This window comes from Prionailurus viverrinus, chromosome D1, assembly GCF_022837055.1.
Source record: "Prionailurus viverrinus isolate Anna chromosome D1, UM_Priviv_1.0, whole genome shotgun sequence".
Classification (NCBI taxonomy): Eukaryota; Metazoa; Chordata; class Mammalia; order Carnivora; family Felidae; genus Prionailurus; species Prionailurus viverrinus.
In genome coordinates this window covers 103,899,090-103,919,041 of record NC_062570.1, presented here as the reverse complement: position 1 = coordinate 103,919,041, position 19,952 = coordinate 103,899,090, and the positions used below count along the sequence as shown (strand labels likewise).

The 19,952-nt window shown below is 43.3% G+C and overlaps 2 protein-coding genes across 13 annotated transcripts in view; one reads left to right on the top strand and one right to left on the bottom strand.

Moving 5' to 3' along the window:
• Positions 1-1,354: 1,354 nt before the first annotated feature.
• Positions 1,355-14,002, bottom strand: FAM111A (FAM111 trypsin like peptidase A). Of its 9 annotated transcripts, none has more exons than XM_047878891.1 (6): positions 13,462-14,002; positions 11,735-12,900; positions 10,571-10,594; positions 9,092-9,181; positions 8,425-8,579; positions 1,355-6,088 (listed from the first exon to the last, which is right to left on the bottom strand). In XM_047878891.1, exons 5-6 carry the CDS (start codon positions 8,503-8,505, stop codon positions 4,358-4,360), a joined length of 1,812 nt encoding a protein of 603 aa, XP_047734847.1. In that variant the 5' UTR covers positions 8,506-8,579; positions 9,092-9,181; positions 10,571-10,594; positions 11,735-12,900; positions 13,462-14,002; the 3' UTR covers positions 1,355-4,357. The 9 variants fall into 9 exon arrangements, with proteins under 9 accessions (XP_047734847.1, XP_047734849.1, XP_047734852.1 ...); XM_047878893.1 differs by having other exon boundaries at positions 11,735-12,089; XM_047878896.1 differs by having other exon boundaries at positions 12,031-12,089.
• A 5,355-nt stretch (positions 14,003-19,357) lies between these two features.
• Positions 19,358-19,952, top strand: part of GLYATL2 (glycine-N-acyltransferase like 2) — a 70,262-nt gene continuing 69,667 nt past the window's right edge. For 3 of the 4 annotated variants that reach the window (XM_047878481.1, XM_047878482.1, XM_047878479.1), the window contains exon 1: positions 19,358-19,736. The gene's annotated coding sequence lies outside the window, so the exon portion shown is untranslated. Of the gene's footprint in view, positions 19,749-19,952 lie in introns of all 4 variants that reach the window. The other variant, XM_047878480.1, reaches the window with a different exon arrangement.

Below are 19,952 nucleotides of genomic sequence, written 5' to 3'. Positions count from 1 at the left end.
GGCCATGAATTTGGGTCCTCCCTCCCGGATTCACACACGTGTATATGGACTTTGGTCCCCCTTGGGGGCAGGGTGAGCTCAGCTCCATCTCCAATGATTTCTCCAAAATCAGCTGAGGTTTTGGTAGAGAGGAAAAGCGTCAGGGGTGAGGAGGGAGAGGAGAGTCACTATATGCTTCTAAATTTGTTTTCAGTAGCTGCCGGTGGTTTGGGTGGACCAAATAAACTTTTAATGTGTTAGTTGTTCCCGAAGCTAGTTGCAGTGAGCATCCTGGACAGAGTCCGGGGGTGTTGAGTGGACGCAGTGAAGGAACCGGAGAGACCTGGGGGCTGGCAAACACGTGACAAAGTCGGCCCCTGCTGGGTAAGGAGTGAGGGAGGTGAAGGCAAAAGAGAAAGGGCTCTGAAATGGGCTGCAGCCTGGAGGGAAACTGATCGGCTTGATGCTTCTTTCCCCTCATTCCTTTGGCCCACCACCCCAACTGTCCCATCCGGGGCTTTTCAGATCAGCACGTCTTCCTTTCCTTCTTCTCCTCCACCACCTCCTGCTCCTCCTTTTTTGCCCCACACAGCCTTCTTTCTGGTGTACATGAAACCTCTCTCTCCTTTCCCTTATATGGACCTCAGTCATTGGTTTTCCAGTCCACCCTAAATCCAGGATGGTCTCACCTAGAGATCCTAAAGTTACCAGCAGTTAGGAGTTGGACATATCTTTTTGGGAAACACAGTTCAAGCCCCTCCAGCTTCTTTTTCTGTTATGTCACTTAAATATCAATATATTTCTTCCCACAAAAGAGTCCTGGTTCATATTTCCCTATGTTTCTGGTCTCCTCTCTCGATTTCAGAAGTTCAGAGCTCATAAGTACTATGAGGATAATTCAGTGGCATTATTCTGCTGACAGAACCCAGACTGATACTAAAGGTACGAACAGGGGCACCTGGGTAGCTCAGTTGGTTAGGCATCCAACTTCGGCTCAGGTAACAATCTCATGATCTCACGGTTGGGGAGTTCCAGCACTGCGTGGGGCTCTGTGCAGCCTGGAGCCTGCTTGGGATTCTGTGTCTCCTCTCTCTGCCCCTCCCCCACTCTTGCTGTCTCTTTCTCTCTCTCTCAAAAATAAACACTAATTTTTTTTTTAATTAAAAAAAACTGATAACACAAAATGCTAGTGAGGATGTGAAGCGATGTGAACTTGCATTCACTGCTGGTGGGAATGCCAAACGGTCCGGCCACATTGGAAGATAGTTTGGCAGATACTTACAAAGTTAAACATAATTTTACCATACAGTCCAGTAATCACACTCTGAAGTATTTACCCAATGGAGTTGAGAACTTATGTTCACACAAACATTTGTACACAAATACTTACAGCAGCTTTATTCATATACACCAAACACTGAAGCAAAAGGTATCTTTCAAAAGGTGAATGAATACACAACCTGTGGTATATCCATAGAACAGAATATTATCCAGTGGCAAAAAAATAAATGAGCTATCAAGCCACGAAAAGATGCAGAGGAAGCTTAGTGGAATATTGTTCAGTGCAAGAAGTCAAGCTGAAAAGGCTACATACTATCTGATTCCACTTAAGTGACATTCTGGCAAAGGCAAACCTATAAAGACAGTAAAAGGATCAGTGATCACCACTGGTTCAGGGGAGTGGCAGGGTTGAGCAGCTGAAGCAAAGGGGACTTTTAGGATGGTAAAATGATTCTGTATAATATCATAATGCTGGATACATGACATTATGCACTTGTTAAGACCCACAGAACATACAGCATGAAGAGTGAACCTTAATGTATGCAAATTTTAAAAGTCACTTAGGTTGAGAGATGAAAGAATGGAGACTTTGACAAGAGAATCTAACTGCACTACAAATGTACAAAAACACCTCACTGAAGGGCGTGGCAGAAAAGGTGCTGACCCCAGGAACTTTGGAAGTGGGTCTGTAAGACTAAACACACACTGTACTTTTTTCCTGTCCTGCTGCAGGTGAACAACTCTGATACCGCTATGCATGAAAACTGAATTAAGCAATTAAGTAAATGGGTGGGGGATGGTAGGAGCCACGTTTCTCACTGTTGGACTAGGACTTCATAGATGGCCAAGGTAGGAGGCAAAAATGATCCAGGTGGTACTGGAGTTGGAGACATCGGTAAGAATGTTTAACTTACTGTACATACAGGCAGTTACATACAGAAATGTTTGTAGAAAGGCACCTAGGGGGCTCAGTTGGTTGAGCATCCGACTTTGGCTCAGGTCATGATCTCACAGGGCATGAGTTCGAGCCCCACGTTGGGCTCTGTGCTGACAACTCAGAGCCTGGGGCCTGCTTCAGGTTCTGTGTCTCCTTCTCTCTCTGTGTCCCTCCCCAACTCATACTCTGTCTCTTTCTCTCAAAAATGAATAAACATTAAAAAAAATTGTTTTAAAGAAATGTTTGTAGATGTGCATATATGCAGTGGTTCCTCCCACCCCTCATCTGCAGGGTATATATCCCACGATCCCCTAGGGGACGGTACCAAACCCTATATAGATACGCTTTTTCCTGTACACACCTACCTATGATAAAGTTTAATTTATAAATTAGGCACAGTAAGAGATTAACAATAACTGATAATAAAATAGAATAATTATAACAATGTACTATAATAAAAGCTATGTAAATACTGTCTATCTTTCAAAATACCCTTATTGTACTGTACTCTTCCCTCTTCTCGTTATGATGATGTAAAATGCCTACCTGACGAGACGAAGGGAGGTGGATGGCATAGGCATTGTGATGCAGCATTAGGCTACCATTGACCTTCTGGCGATAAGTCAGAAGGAAGATCATTGGTTTCTTGACTGCCGTTGACCCCAGGTAACTGAAGCCCCAGAAAGTGAAACCAAGAATAAGCTGGGGAGCCTGACTATACAGGAGTTAATATACACACACATATTCCTTTGCTTTGTCTGCTGAGCAGGCGTAGAAGAAATAATATCCCACTCGCAAAAGCATACCTAGTGCCCAGATCTTGATTTAAAATACACTTCTCCAATAAAAGTAACCAAAGGCTCCTAGGAGAAATGGCTGATGATGCGACTGGGTCAGGTAATACACAAGAGGAGCCCAGAGCATCTCGTAGGACCACAACATAAAAAAGTGCTTAGAAAACCCAGGAAACAAACACAACACACTCTTGGGAATATGTCAAAGAGGGCACCAGAGCCAAATGAAAGTGCTCCCAATGACCAAAGCAGGAACAATCTGAGAAATACAACAAAGTAATTTGGATTATAACTCAACATGTATCTATGAGTCCACACTGGTACAATAAATAGGAAAGAAGAAGCAAATCTCCCATGCTGAATAAATTATGTAGAGACTCCAGGAGTTCCCTACATAAGGAAGAGAAGAAGGATGCCCCACTCCTTAGGTGTGGGCTGTGAATAAAACTTCCTTCCAAAAAGTACATTATAGAAAGGAGGGGAAAGGAGTAAATTTACAGTAGAGAAACCTGATAAACATTATCTTGGCTAGGGTTATCAAAGGCAACACCAAATCATAACTCAGGTGGATACTATGTACCCTTGATACAATATAGTGAAAAAGTACTTTGCCCCACTGGTTTTACTCTCCAAACCCCACAACCACAGCCTAATTACCAGACAAATTCCAATAGAAGGACATCCCACAAAAATACCTGACCAGTACTCTTACTAACTGTCAAGGTCACTGGTCAAAGCCTGAGAACCTGCAACAGCCACAAGGAAGGAGCCTTAGGAGACCTAACAACTAAATGCAACACGCATGCGATCCTAAAACAAAAAAGGTCATTAGGTAAAAACTAAGGGCATACGAATAAAGCAATATGATCTTTCAGATAGTCTCTTTGCCCTAATAGCCTATAAAAAGAGTGGATATTACCCTGTGAGTTTCAGAACACATATATCCTGAGTTTCAGTAATACGAGGATTTTGGAAATTCTAAAGATTTTGTTTGAAATTATTTCCAATCAAGCATTTAGTTCCTTACTTAAGATTAACAGTAGCCCTAAGTTGTGCTACTGACGGACCCACACGTTTTCTAAGCACTTACTTGCCTCTTCCAGACACTGGGGATAATGAGATGAACACTCATAATTGAATGTCCTTCCTTCAAGCAACTGAACTTACAGGAAGACACAGAAATGGGGGGGAAAACCCCACAGCAGTTACACTAGAGTTAGTGTCATAATCTCATCGTCATTCATGTTACTTGACTTTAAAATAGGGATAATGGCCCACCTGTTAGGATTAGTCTTCACGTGCTTAGAAAAGTGGCTAAAGCTTAAACAAACTTAAAGCTAGTAAACAAACTTAATTCTCACCATCCTCAATCCTCATCGCTCACCATTTCTACATCTTGCGGACTTACGCATACTTCTGTATACCACTGTCTGTGATTTTCCTTAATATCAAGGAGGATGGATTCCAGAGTAGAGCCAAATTCAATGACATGAGATGATAACCCAATTTCGTTATCACAAGTGAAGCCAGCAGTATGCATGGCCACCAATGAACCTTCTGAATCAAGCACTGGGGAGCCAGAAGCCCCAAAGTAAAAAGAGGTGTCATAGGTAATCACATCAGGGCTGTGAGCTATTTCCTCGAAGGTTTTTCGAGTGCACATATGGATGTATTGCATCCCATAACTGCAACCCTCTCCCTTTCCAGCCTGAAGATATTCCTCATATTTCTTTTTTCGCTGACCCTGAGAGATCACTGTACAAGCATCACTAGACTTTTCCTCTCCATTTGGATGGCCAATGATGTATATCAACCCAGCAGATGGTGCACAAGCAATTCTACTATAGAGTCCCAAAGGTACTTGTTGTCCATTTGCCTTCAGTTTCAGAACAGCATAATCAAGGGTGGCATCAGATATCTCAAACCACGGTTCAAGGAAAAAGCAGTTCTCATCTTTCTCGGGGAAGCTGTTATAACGAAATGTCACCCTTGCGCATTGACCAATCACGTCTGCCCACTTACTTGGCTCTATTCCTTCCCCCATAAAGTCACTTACTACGTGTCGACAGGTGAAAATGTACAACTCTTTGAAAACATAGCAGGTGGCACAACCCTTATTTCCATTGTTGTCCCATGACAGGTACCCCACTGAGTTACCGACAAGAGAAAGAAAGTTGTGCACTCTGATCGGGGTGGAGTTTCTCGTCATTTTCCCAAACTTTACTTTAAGTAACTTAAATAATGAGGTTTTGCTCTTTTTACTTTTCATTTCTTTCTTGAAGTTTTCTCTGATTTTTTCGCTTTCTCTTTTCAAACTGGGGTACTGATCCACAATTTCTTCTCTCAGCACACTGGTGTTTCCTTTCTCTGATTCCGACTTTTGAGCGGCTACTGCCCTGGAGCTCATTCCTTTCTCTACCTCAACCTCAAAGAGCTTGCCTTCCAGGTCGTCCACGGTCTGTGTGCTTTCTAGAATGGAGTCCAGGTTTCTGATGAGCCTCCAATCCTCTTTCTCCAGAAAGGAGAGAAACCTGCCATCCTTGCACAGAGCATCCTTGATGGTTTCTCCTCTAAAAGCATAGACGCAGAGTTTGCACCCTTCTTTGTGAAGCTGCCTGCGTTTGACGATCCTTTTCTTTCTCTTCCCGATTGCGTGAATATAAAATTTGACACAGTCAGCGGATGCCTTTTCATGCCGGCCAAATACCTGGTTCCCTTCTTTCTGCTTACTTCTACTTCGGACAAATGTGATTTGTACATGGCAGCTCTCGGGGAAACAACTGAGGGGCATTCCAAGATTTATGTACCCTTCAATTCCTTCTTTGCCAACCGCCAGCATTTCTTTGCCCTGCTGAGTTTCTATCTCCTCCTTGACAGCCTTGAGAGTGTTGAGGGCCGCATAGAAGCTCTTCTCTTCACTATGTGTGAGCTTGTGTTTCCTGGGGTTTAAAGCCAAGGTAATGTAAATTGTCTTGTTGGGGGGCACAGTCTGGTCTTTGGGTCCTAGTGCCTGGATGTTAGTTATATCTTTTGGACCTTTTTTAGAGCCCCTCTTCATTGGAGAAATACTGGAATGACTCTCTTGTTCTTTATTGACCTAAAAATAAATGTGAAATATTTTAAAACTCCGATTACAACCTTACACAAGGAGGGTTAATCAAATAGCAGAAATTTAATGAAAAATTAAGAGCATTTGATTTCTGTATCTAAATGATACGTGTTCTATGCATCGGGGCCTAGGGGTCAACAGACACAAGTTTATATGGCAGCAACGCCACTTGCTGATAATGGGAATGACAATGGCAGGATTGTTGTAAAGATTCAATGTAATGTCATGTGTGACAATACCTAACACAATGACCAGCACATTAATGCGTTAACTTTTATTTTCCTTTCGTGATGCTGCTAATATTCTGGATCAGGAAAAAAAAAAAAAAAAGGAACATAAGGTAATATAACTTTACGCTGCACATAACATACAAACTCTCAAAGACCATCTCTTCAGCCCCATCCTGTCGGAAACATCCTTGTCACACACCCTATGGGGACGGTGTAATGGATTTCCAAAGATTCTTGGGCAGATACAGACATTTTCAAAGAGGGAACAACGGGGTGTCTGGGTGGCTCAGTTGGTGAAGTGTCCAACTCTTGATCTCAGCTCAGGTCTTGATCTCACAGTTTTGAGGTCGAGCTGTGCGTTGGTGTGGAGCCTACTTAAAAATTTTTTTAAAAACATAAGAAAGAGGGGCATCTGGGTGGCTCAGTTAAGTGTCCGACTTTGGCTCAAGTCATGGTTTCACAGGTCATGAATTCGAGTCCTGCACTGGATTCTGCTGTCAGCACTGAGTCTGCTTCAGATCCTCTGTCCCCCTCTCTCTGCCCCTCTCTAGCTCACACTCTCTCTCTTTCTCTCTCAAAAAGAAACATTTAAAAAATAAATAAATAAAATAAAAAATTTAAGAAAGGGAACTGGGTAGTATGTGGCTATTAGCTCACTCTGTCATGAAGTAGAACCAAAAGAAACATAACTAGGCTTGTCTTGGCTTCCCTAGATATTTGGATATTCTAGCTACAACCAGGATAAAAGAAAACAAATGAAAGCTTTTATGTTGCATCCCCAAATTCTCAAAATTCTCAGCCTTCTTCTTGATAATTTCAAGGAGCATTTCAGACTCAGGATAGAATATGATGGTTTGATATGATCACAGAGCCCTGTTATTAGAAAGAGCCCTGACTTAATGTCAATAAATAAGTCCAAGTCTTCACCCCACTTCTGTCTCAAGCAAGAAGTCATTTCTCTCTCCCCATAAACATAATAAAATCCTCCCTCCCTCCCTCCCTAACAAGGTTATGATAAACATTATTATGTTTTACTTTTTTTTTTTTTTTGAGAGAGAGAGACCATGCGAGCAAGGGAGAGAGAGAAAGAATCTCAAGCAGGCTCCAGGCCTAGCATGGAACCTGATGCAGGGCTTGAACTCATGACTGTGAGTTCATGACCTAAGCTGAAATCACGAGTGGGATGCTCAACTGAGCCACCCAGGTGCCTGGAGGATCATTATTTTAAAATGTGTTTTGTAGACCAGAATGCACAATATAAATGTAGGTTATTGTTGTGATCAAATACATGAGCCATATTTGGGATAGCATATAGTTTCATGCTATGAAATGGTGTTGTTTTTATTCCATAGTTGACTATAATACATGATATTGTACTTTTTGTTGTTGTTGTTCAGGAAGTGTTACAATAGTTTTTACCAAAGGCTGCTTTGATATGGCCAAGATTTATATTAAAACTGGGGTGCCTGGGTGGCTTAATAGGTTGAGCATTTGACTCTTGATTTGGGCTCAAGTCAAGCGTCTGACTCTTGATTTGGGCTCAGGTCATGATCTCAGGGTTCATGAGTTTGAGCCCCACATTAGGCTCCAGGCTAATGGTGCACAACCGGCTTGGGATTCTCTCTCTTTACCTCTCTGTCCCTCCCTCACTCACTCTCTCTCAAAATAAATAAATAAAATTTAAAAAACTATACTAAAACTATAAAATAGAACAAATGGATAAGAAAGATTTTTAAAAAATTTTTTAATGTTTCATTTACTTTTGAGAGAGAGAGAGAGAGAGAGAGACAGAGTACAAGCAGGGCAGGGGCAGAGAGAGAGAAGGAGACACAGAATCCGAAGCAGGCTCCAGGCTCTGAGCTGTTGGCACAGAGCCCAACGCGGGGCTCAAACTCACGAACCATGAGATCATGACCTGAGCTGAAGTCGGATGCTTAACCGACTGAGCCACCCAGGTGCCCCAAGAAAGATTTTAACTTAATATCCTCAACCTACCATGAGGTAATTTCTTGGAAGAGAGAACTATGGCACCCAGTGTCAAGGAGAGCTGTGTCTCGTATCGGTATATTCCATAAATAGTATTTACAAACATACCTGATGAAAATAGTGATCAATTTTCATATTACGCTTTTCATCAAATGCAATCTTCTGTGATCTGCGCTTTGTAGGGCTCATGGTGGCTTAAAGATGAATCGACAGTTCAGCCAAAACACTAGTTTCCCAAAGGTTCAAGAGTTGTGTCTTCAGAGCTGTGTTCATTGTATAGAGGATAATGTTAACAGGGACCCCACATCCCACGCTTCCCCCGTGGGCTCTAGCACCCTCTCTTCAAAGATGTTAACCTAGCAACAGACCCTTTACCAATGACTATAATCACCTCAACAATACAAGGTCCCTTCTATACAGCACCGCACGTTAGATACCACACTACTTTACAAAAATTATCTCTAATTGCCAATCCCCCCAGATACCGTGCAAAGCAGGTATATTTGCTTTTTGCAGATGAGGAACGTATAACTCAGATCAGGCAGGTGACCCTCAAGGCCAGAGCTACGTGGCAGAGATGCAATTCAAACGCAGGTATAAATGCCTTACAGAAGGGTAGTTCTGCAGTTTGAGAATGCAGAAGTATGTTCTAGTTCCACTGATGTCAAAATCTGGCCCCCACTTAAGGTGGGGGTAGCACAGGGATGGTGTAATTACAGAGGAATGGATGGGAAAAGGACCATAAAGACAAAATAATCTTGGAATGAGAGTTTACCTGGGAAGAGTCAGGAAGTTTCGTTTCTGCTCGTCTGTTGGTTTTGTTTGTCTGTTTGTTTAAAGGGGTATTTTTCCTTCTATCTTTCTTCTCATGACCCCACAGAAGAGAATGAACAATGTAAATAAAACAGTGCAATTTTCATTAGTAGTAAATAGAACAAAAGCCATAGAGGGCAAAAGCCCTCTGTTTTCAGTATCCCAACATGTACCATGATGCCGGCACGTGGTGAGCTCTCAATACAGACACATTTATAAAGATCCAATGAAGGAATGGAGTCTGCACATGATATGCTATTCCCTATCCTAAGAGCTCTTTATAAATGATCTCATTTAATTCTCCCATTCTGTGAGATAGGCATTCTTAGTTCTATTTTGTGAATAAAAATCTTGAGATCCGGAGAGACTAAACTATTTACTCAAGGTTACAAAGCTCCAGCATACTTTTGATTACGAACATTTCAAATAGGAACGACAACAAAAAAAGAGAATAGTATAATGATTGATTTGGGCTCAAGTCAAGCGTCTGACTCTTGATTTGGGCTCAGGTCATGATCTCATATGCCTAGTGATTGTTCATTTTTTGCCAAATTTGCATCATCTTTTTATTTTACTAGATTATTTTACACTTAGATACATCGTGACATTTTATCCCTAATTATCTTTCCAGCTCTACAAATGAAGAACTTTTTCTTGTATAATTACAATACTGATTTGTTTAGACCAAGATCCAACTGAGGTACACAAGCCTGTCTTTAATTGTGTCTCTTGGGGTGCCTGGCTGGCTCAGTCGGAAAAGCATACAACTCAATCTCGGGGTCGTAAGTTCGAGCCCCATGTTGGGTGTAGAGATTACTTAAAAATAAAAACTTAAATAAAACCCAGGGTGCCTGGGTGGCTCAGTTGGTTAAACGTCCAACTTTGGCTCAGGTCACGATCTTGTGGTTTGTGGGTTCCAGCCCAGCATCAGGCTCTGTGCTGCCAGCTCAGCTGGGTTCCTTCTCGTTGTTTAACTTATGCTCTAGCCTGTCTGTTTCTTGTCAAGTGGAAGTTCTCAAAGACTGTGCCCTTAACCATTTCACTGTGGAGCAGGAGCCTGGGCTTCATTCTTTACTGGTTATGAGCTACCCAGGAAACTCCAGCGTCTCTGAGCCTAACTCTCCTATTTGTAAAACGAGGCCACAATTCTAAATGAGGTAAAGAATATGAAGTTGCTGCATCAATGTTAGTTTTTACAAGACCACCTGGATTCAAATATCTGGTTACCACTTACTAGCTGCATGACCTTGGGCCTACTAATTAAGCACTGTCTATCTCCTTGTCCACATCTCTAAGACGGGAGGAGTGGTGGAATCTGTCTCTCTGCTTGTGGAGATTAAAAAATACAATTCATATAAAGCCTTTAGAACAGTTCCTGGAACATAACAGGCTGCCCAGTAAATATTACTACTATCACTATTATCAATATCAATATACTTACCACAATTGTTAAATGGCAGAGAACCTGGGGAAACAGAAACAGATACATATCATGGAGCAGTGGGGCTATGTTGTAAGATCCTTGAAGGCAAGAACTTACTGCCCGATAGTTAAGAGAATCTGGGGGTTCAAAGGGGCGCCTGGGTGGCGCAGTCGGTTAAGCGTCCGACTTCGGCCAGGTCACGATCTCACGGTCCGTGAGGTCGAGCCCCGCGTCAGGCTCTGGGCTGATGGCTCAGAGCCTGGAGCCTGTTTCTGATTCTGTGTCTCCCTCTCTCTCTGCCCCTCCCCCGTTCATGCTCTGTCTCTCTCTGTCCCAAAAATAAATAAAAACGTTGAAAAAAAAATTTTTTTAAAAAAGAGAATCTGGGGGTTCAGTGTGCTGTTGAGGATGACCCCAACTGGCGGACTTTGAGACAGGACCCAGGTGATTTAGCAGTGATTATTACATATGGACCAAAAGAAGAAAAAAAAATATATATATATACATATGTGTGCATATACATATATATATGTATATGTATGTATGTATGTATATATATGTGTATATATAAAGTGGACAGAAAGAAACGTGACTTTTGAACTATACGGGGGTGAACTGGAACATTCACAGTGGAAAGAGACAAGAGGTTAAGAAAACACCCCAATATCCACCTCCTGCCCCCAACATCACTTCCAGTATCCAGCTGGAACCATATTACAGCAAATGTGAAGTGTCCTTAGCTAGCTCTCATACTCCAGCCCGGTCTTAGAGTTGGAGAAGGCTCTGCTGACCTGAACGACTTGCCCAATGTCCTCCAGTAAGGTGATTAAGAAAGACAGGGACATCTCCTGCCCACCCAGAGGCTCTCTCTTGGAATTCTTCCCGCACTCGTCTCTCTCTTTCGCTCTCCCTCGCTCGCCCCATCTTCCTCCCCTCTCCTCCAGCTTCCTCCCCTCCCCATCTCCTCTGTCTCATCACGAACTCCTCCTCCCCCCTCCCCCTTTACCCTGGAGCAAGTGCACTGATCTGAGCCAGACAAGAAAAGGATCGATCGGGTCTCGGCGGACCCTAGGCCACCACCCCGCTCCCCGCCCCCTCCCGCACAGTGAGTGACCAGCACCCGCCACGAAAATAAAAGCCTCCCCCGCGCTCCGCGCGTGGGCGGCTGTGTCCCGCCCAGACCTGCAGGCGCGCGTGCGCTTCCGCTTTCCTGCCCCTCCGCAGGCCTTCGGCACCCGAATCCAGCGCCCTTCCGCGATCGGTGCTTATTGGAGGAAACCAAGGCCTAGGAGCTTCGGCTGGAAGCCCGCCGGGGAGGGGCGCCAGGGATAGCTCGGCGGGCTCTACCCGCGGGAGGCAGGGCTGAGGTTCTAGAACTTTTCCCGCCTTTCGCGACCCGCTGCTCCGCCCACTGCTGGGTTCTTTACTCTTTTATGTCCGCCCGGCTTCTAACAGCCTCTGCCTCTGCCTGCACCCACCTCTTTCCACCGCCGTCTCTGCGACTTCGCTTCTTTGGACACCCCGGAAACGGGCCTGGCTGTTGGGGGTGGGGGCCCCCAGAATAAACTATTAGAAAGCGTGTTTGTCTCAGTCCCTCCAGCCTGTAAGGAAACCTTCCGAACTTCATCCCCACTGCCAGTGGAGGGGCCAGACTTAGGGGAGTCAGCGCCTATTCTCTTCCCTATGAACTTTTCTCTGACACAAGTACAGCCACAACTGACGGCGGTAGAGACCAACTGTATTGTTAATAAGGCGGATTTTCAAGCGTAGACCTTCTAAAGTTTAGGCCAGATAATCACGAGGATTCCTTAAAAGATTTCTTTACTCCCAGGGACAAAATAAACTCAGCCCTTGGGGGACCTTCAACAAAAAGCAAGCTGGGGCTGAACCTCACGCTCCGCTGTTCTCATCTTTGAGTTCAGAGAGCGCTGGAGAGAAAGTTAATGGGACCTCAGGACTACACAGATCCGGAGTTGTGGCAGCAGAAACTGACTAGGTGTTTGCTGGGGCTTCAAAGGATGTCAAATGCTGGCTCCCAGAAATCTCAGCAGAACTACCTGTTGATAAGACAAAGCTAAGCTTACTTGCTTCTTGAGGTTTGGGGAAGAAATAGCTTCACAGAACTTTGGTAGCATTTCAGAAGGAGGAGAGCAAGGTTGGGCTATTTATTGAGATTTTGACGTCTGGCTTAAATCAAGTCTTTAATGTGGGGAATTGCTTAGGATAGAGTAAGCACTGGGTGACAGTTTGGAATTGGTGGGTAACAAGGCAAGGATTTTCAAGGTTTGGGATGCCAACTGTACTTTGAGGATTTCAACTGAAGAGTGCTTGGGTCTTTGAGGAAGTTCCTGGAATAAACAATAAAGATATTTGCAACTTTCATGTTCCTGGGCAAAACTTTGCTGGGAGAGTAAATTTATTTTGATGAAAACAGTAGATAAATCATATTAATGTAGTTGGCAAGCTATGTGAATGTAGATGGCTTCAGTGCTCTTAATGATGAACACGATGGAGAACATAATCACCACGTGTCACTTATTTTACCGTGGAAAGCAGCTCAGCTCACTCAGGAAAACACATTTGACATGGTTTGCTACACACAGAATTCAGACACGGAGAGGCTGAACTTATTAGAAAACATTTTCGTAACATTAACGTTGGGTCTTATAAAACACATCAGTTTTAAAAATTAGAACATGCTCTCCCCTTGGGCACTGCAGAAGAAATGCACATCTTTTTTTTTTTTTAGTTTCCAGGGACAAACCTCAGTCCTTTCAGGATGATACTATCCAGCCTTACGGGTTTTTTATGCCCCATCTTTCCCAGCCTGAAATTTTTCTGTATCGTGTCCCTGTCAGTGGATTTTCTCAAACCTCTAAATCAGCTCCATGACCAAAGGGGTGACTCACCGAATAAAAGAGTTCGTCCCAAATTCCGCCGTCAGTCACCAGTCACTCACAGGAACTTGCGACTTTGGGGTGATCTTTGCCTCCAGCCAGGAATTCCGCTTTCGGGGCAAAAATGGTCTCTGGGCAAGTGGTCTCTGCCCTTCTGGCCAATGAACGAGAGGTCCCGAGTCCCTTTGGTCTCATTGGGCAGCAGCTCTCTTACTGCGGAAGCCTATTGGTCGCGCTCTAGCCTCCCCGTGGAGGGCGCGAAAGTGTGTGAACGATGCGCGGCCAATGAGCGTCCGCAAGCCCGGCAGGGGTCTGGGGCGCGGGAGTCTGCGCACCCTCCCTCCCTAAGCGTTCCTAGTCGCGGTGAGCTAGATCTGCCTCACTGCCGTCACTGCCGGCTTCATCCCCCTCCTTTCCCTAGCCCCAAATCCTCGAGACACTCCCTGGGGAGGGGGGAGGGGCTTAAGAGGGCGCGGGGCGGGAGGCAGGACACTGGGCGCGAGCCACTGAGGCGGCCCCAGGCCTGTGCGAGGGAACCCGCAGTGGAAGTGGGTGGGTGGAAACGCGGCTTCCGGATGCACAGCTGTCCCCTCCTGCATATCCTGTTGGGGGTGGAGGCGGAGGCACTAGCCAGGGTTCTGCAGCTTGTCACAAGCTCCAGCGCGCTGGACGAGCTGCTGGTGGGTGAAGAGGCGGAGGACTTGGGAGGCTCTGGCATTCCCAGCAGAGGGGACAGGTCCCAAGACTATGACAGTTAGGAAGAAGCCGCGAATGGAGTTGGAGTGAACGACTTTGTCGTAAATCGATTCTCTAAACGTCCATCCATCCATATATGCAGGAGTTTACAATCTTGATGAAGAAAACGGTATGGACTTTGGGAATATGAATCTCAGAGCTGACAGCTTCAGTAGGGTAGGGCTTGTAGACAGCCTGCTGTTTACGGATCTACCATCAAAAGCAGATGTGCACGTATTCCGTGCTGTATTTGAAAAGGAACCACGGTTACAACCGTGATAACTTTTCTGCAATTGACAGAGGAATAGATGATGTGTGCAGAAGGATAGGGTTGACAAGCGTGTTAGTAACAACAATATATGTGATAATTTGGGGGAACTGGATTTAATGTGCATACAGTGCATCCAATGTAGCTTCAGTTACTGCTTCCTCTTCTGTGGGTTCTCTAGGGTTTGGTTGGAGTAGCTTTTTAAAAGCCAAAAAGAAACAGAAAACCCAGATTGTACGAAAGTTTCACCACTAAATATCTTCTCTGACTCATTACAAGTTTCTATGCTCCTGAGAGTAATGCATGCAGTAATCACCAAAGAATTAACTTTGGCCGATCCTTTCTTTTTTTAATTCATTGTAGATTCTGAAGAAGTAAAAACTTCAGTGACAAGCAAGAGGTGATAAAAATACGGAGTTGAAATTGCCCAACCGGATCTATCCGGTTTTGGAGAGCTATCCTGGTGACTTACCAACATTGACCAGCAACCTCCTGGTCCATTATTCCAGCTGACCAGGCTTTTGAGATATTGTCTGGAAACTAAGAAAGGGGGATCTGAACTATGAAGAAGAGTGATGTTGTTTTTTTTTTGGTATTATTGAAGCCACTGTATGTGCAGATACTATTGAGTAAGAAAACCTATAACGACAGAAAAATCTAGACAGTCCACTGAGAATGTATTTATGTAGATGTGAATCATTTTCTGTGTCTTTTTCTCTTTCCTTCCCTCCTTCCATTTTTTGCCTTTTGTACATTTCAGTGTTGAAACAAAGTAGTGACTTAGTAGGCAACAGGCTTAACAACACTTTCTAAAACATGGATGTTAAGAATTCAACATTTTGTTTCTATGAAATATTAGTGCACAAGAAGATAATGAAAAGTTGAAATATAAAATATGTTCCTATATGTGCAATATCTGTGAAACTATACCTACTATGTGGCAAGATATGTCACTTTTTTCTTAAATATTTCTATTATTTTGTATAGTTTTAACAGTATTTTTAAAACATTTCTGGCTTGGTAAGTTATGTGTTGGCTTCTTGGGGAAAGGGCATTAAGTAACAAATATTTCCTAAACCTTAGATATATTTGCAATAAAATATATTTTGCCTTAAGGTAATAGGAAAATAAACATTTTTTGGATAAAAGATTACTGTTACATTTTTTCCCCTTCATAATCCCTACATCTTTTGGTTACTGTATTTTTTTTCTTCCAATTTCAGAAAAAAATGAAGTTGTACTTTCAAAGTTACAAAATAGAGCGAGTGAGCACTAAACCAAATAAAATTCACATTGTCAAGACTAGAAACCAAAAAAAGTTTTAAAAAGCTATTTGACCATTAAACTTATTTATGAAAGCGTCCTCTTTTTTTTCTTTTGTCTGCTAAAGACCAGAGTTCTTAGAATTACCAGAAAACTAAAAAAAGAAAAAAAGAAAGAAAGAAAAATAGCTGTATTCCTTGTCAGTGCTTAATCAAACAGGCTATTTCTTAATTCCTAGATTATAGATACAGAGGACAACTCTTTCCCATCACTAGCCCCAAAGAATTTTTTCTTCCATAATTAACTTGTAGTCAGTACATAGTTTGGGGGTGGGGGAAGGACCTTTCTCCTTGATGGGAAGGAATTAATTTTTACATGTGAGGTCAACTATAAAGGTAACAGAATGGAATGAGTTTTCTTCCATAAACATAAACACCATTTTATTTCTTGCCTCTTTCTTTTATGTGGCTAGATGGTTAAGAGCAAATGGACTTAACACAGCATCATTTTTATGGTTAGTTCCTGGGTGTGTTTATTCTGCTACAGAAATTAACCCTGTTATTATATTCAAAACTTATACTACTCTGACTTTTTGGAAACATGTAAAAATAACTCTATTGTGGCTTTTTATAGGTTTGGATGGTACTGTGGTCTATAAACATTACTTTTATTTATTTATTTAATTTTTTTTAACGTTTATTTATTTTTGAGACAGAGAGAGACGGAGCATGAACGGGGGAGGGTCTGAGAGAGGGAGACACAGAATCTGAAACAGGCTCCAGGTTCTGAGCCGTCAGCACAGAGTCCGACGTGGGGCTCGAACTCATGGACCCCGAGATCATGACCTGAGCCGAAGTTGGCCGCTTAACCGACTGAGCCACCCAGGTGCCCCTATAAACATTAATTTTAATAAATCACTCATATATTCTAATTTTATTATGGGAAACAGATATGAATAGATACAACAATAATATGCATGGGTATCATTATGCTGTAATAACTGGTCTGTTTGGAGAATGTTTACAGCAACTCTTGAATCCTTACTAGAAAATCTTAATTAGATAATGTTCCTATTAAGGTATTACATAAAACCTGTAAAAGTATAACTTCATCTGCAGTTTTGGTTATTAATTTTTTTTTGCAAGGTCTTCTTGTAGGAAAAGATTATATCATACATGAAGATGCCTTGTTTTCCATTTTTCCTTCAGGATTTATTTTAAAAGCCTTGGCTGCTCCACAAAACACAAACAAAAACCAAAAAAGTAAATAAACAAAAATTCCAGGTTCGTCCTAGTTGATACAAGTTTTTTTGTTTGTTGCCCTAACTCATTCTTTATTATTGAAGGCACTGTAAATAAATACCTGTTTCAATAATCCAAGATATGTGATCAAGTTAAAAATAAATTGTTGGTGGTGTATACAATTTTGTTGTAATTACTTTTGTAGTAATTTGTAAACTGAGAGAGGGGTGTGGGATTCCTTGGCAAAGGTCAGCCAGGCTGTTTGCTTTGGCTGATGGGCTACACTTATGTCTGCCCATGGAAGGAGTCAAGAGGGTGTACAGGCAAACAAAATCTGCTGGGCGACTGGTCTGAGCTCCTACTCTCTGCCTGACACATGTATTTGCTTGTTTCAATTAATATGCTCAATAACCCTGTACGGAAGATGTGGTCATCTTCCTGGATTCACAAATCAAATGTTTAGCAAGTATTCGCCCAGAAACATTCTTGTAAGGATTTGAAACCAAGGCTAAACTCTTCCTGTTGAACTATGGTTGCCTTTAGTATTTAAAGGCCAAGGGCACAGTGGCTCACCTCTTCCTGCGTATTTTTTCATTTATGCAAGCCTTTCTTCAACACATAAATTTCCAGTTACAAGTTATAAGACCCAATTCTGGATTCTATAAAGGGTGAAATGTTGAGAAGAGTCCTGCCCTCAAATTGGGAAGAAGGAAAAGGTACACACGTAATAGAATTTCCAACATGGTTTCATTCATTTAAAACACATGTAGATGGGAATGCAAGCTGGTGCAGCCACCCTGGAAAACAGTATGGAGGTTCCTCAAAAAACTAAAAATAGAACTACCCTATGACCCAGCAATTGCACTACTAGGCATTTATCCACGGGATACAGGTGTGCTGTTTCGAAGGGACACATGCACCCCTATGTTTATAGCAACACTATCAACAATAGCCAAAGTATGGAAAGAGCTCAAATGCCCATCGATGGATGAATGGATAAAGAAGATGTGGGATACCTATACAATGGAGTATTACTCAGCAATCAAGAAGAATGAAATCTTGCCATTTGCAAATATGTGGATGGAACCGGAGGGTATTATGCTATGCGAAATTAGAGAAAGACAAAAATCATATGACTTCACTCATATGAGGACTTTAAGAGACAAAACAGATGAACATAAGGGAAGGGCAACAAAAAGAATATAAAAACAGGGAGGGGGACAAAACAGAGACTCATAAATATGGAGAACAAGCCGAGGGTTGCTGGAGGGGTTGTGGGAGGGGGGATGGGCTAAATGGGTAAGGGGCACTAAGGAATCTACTCCTGAAATCATTGTTGCACCATATATGCTAGTTAATTCGGATATAAATCTAAAAGTAAAAAAAAAATTTTTTAATGTAGATTTCCTGCTTCCAGATATTGTACTGGCTGTTAGGGATACAGAGTTGAACGAATACGTTGCTCACATTCATGGACTCCGAGCAGTTTATTTATTTTTTATGTTTATTTATTTAATTTTGAGAGAGAGGGAGGGGCAGCGGAGAGAGAGGAGAGAATCCCAAACAGGCTCTTGCTATCAGTGCAGAGCCTAACACGGGGCTCAAACTCACAAACCCACAAACCCATGAGATCATGACCTGAGCCAAAACTAAGAGTCGGCTGGCCACTTAATGAACTGAGCCACCAGGTGCCCTAAGAGCACTTCAATACAATATAGTTCTAAGCACGGTACTTTTCCAGGACACACTATACGTGTTTGCTGTTTAAAGTTTTGTAAAGCTTTATGTAATTTTGCCTTGGAAAACATTTATTTTGATTTTTTGGGAATTAGGGGAGCCCTAATTCTATTCTATTTTGAGAAGTCTTTGCAGAACTGGAAGAACCAGATGTGCGGGGTGTGAGAAATTGTTGTCAAATCTTCGCCCTTCCCTGTATACACACCTTTCGCCCTGTGACTTTGCAGTCCCTCCCGTCTCATTAATGTCAGGCTTAGCCACCTGATTTGCTTTAGACAGCAGAACGTGTGCAGAACCAAAACTTGCTGAGCTTGGCCTTGGGTGTCACTGGGTCTTTCTTTGGTTTCTGCCATCCTGCTAGTACTGCCTCGTGAAGTGGCCAGGCTTCAGCGAGGCAGCGCAGGTAATGGCTGTCCAAACACACCAGGCACCAATGCTCCGTAAACGATAGTCGCTGTCTTTGTTACTTCTTTTATGGCCATCATGTTACTCTTTGCTGTATGCCTGTCTAGAAGGCCGTGTGCACTAGGTCAAAAGTTGCACATGATTTCTACGTTTGGGGGAATACTGCCAAATTACTATACAGAAAGGATGTACCAAATTACTCTTCCACCAGCAGGACGAAGTGATACTCATTTCATCTTGAGGTCCTAAATGTTGAGCGACCGGGATTCCTAAAGTCAGAGCCAGATCACGGAAACTCCGGATCCGCCCAAGACCAGGAGGTAACACTCTCATCAGGAGCCTCTGCTTAGACTTTTAGGAGGGTGCCTGCACCGCCCGATGGCAGAGACACCAGGAGGAGGTACCTGCACGCAGGGTTCTTCCTCTCTCCAGGAAGAGGGATATCAGCGCCGCGCGCGGCACAGTCCTGGCGCGACGACGCGCAGGGACGCGCGGGCTGGAGTGGCTTCTGCCCCTCCTCCTACGGAGCGGTGTAGAGACCCGGTGCAGGTCTCTCCTGCCGTACCAGCAGCTCCAGACCTGGCTGGGCTGGACTGAGCCCCAACAGCACGTCTTGGACGTGCCAGTCACAGGAGGAGGTACTGGGGAAGGTGGGTGGTAAGGAAACGCCCATCCTTGGGGCATCCTGGCTGGGACCGTCCTTTGCACCTCATAAAATCGGGTGGGGTAGGGTGGAACTCTCACGTTCATTTATCACTTGTCACCCGTTAGGGTTGTGCTTGGCGCACCTGGGTCTTATTTAATCCTCACATCCCCCTTTTTGGCAGTGGGTGTGACTTTGCCCCCATTTCACA

What these genes read in the sequence shown, in the direction of transcription:
- FAM111A (XM_047878889.1), bottom strand. Translation starts at nt 8,505, where the DNA reads ATGAGCCCTACAAAGCGCAGATCACAGAAGATTGCATTTGATGAAAAG. An exon ending in TTGATCACTATTTTCATCAG is followed by an intron (nt 6,089 to 8,424) that starts GTATGTTTGTAA and finishes ATTTATTTTTAG; the next exon opens with GTCAATAAAGAACAAGAGAG.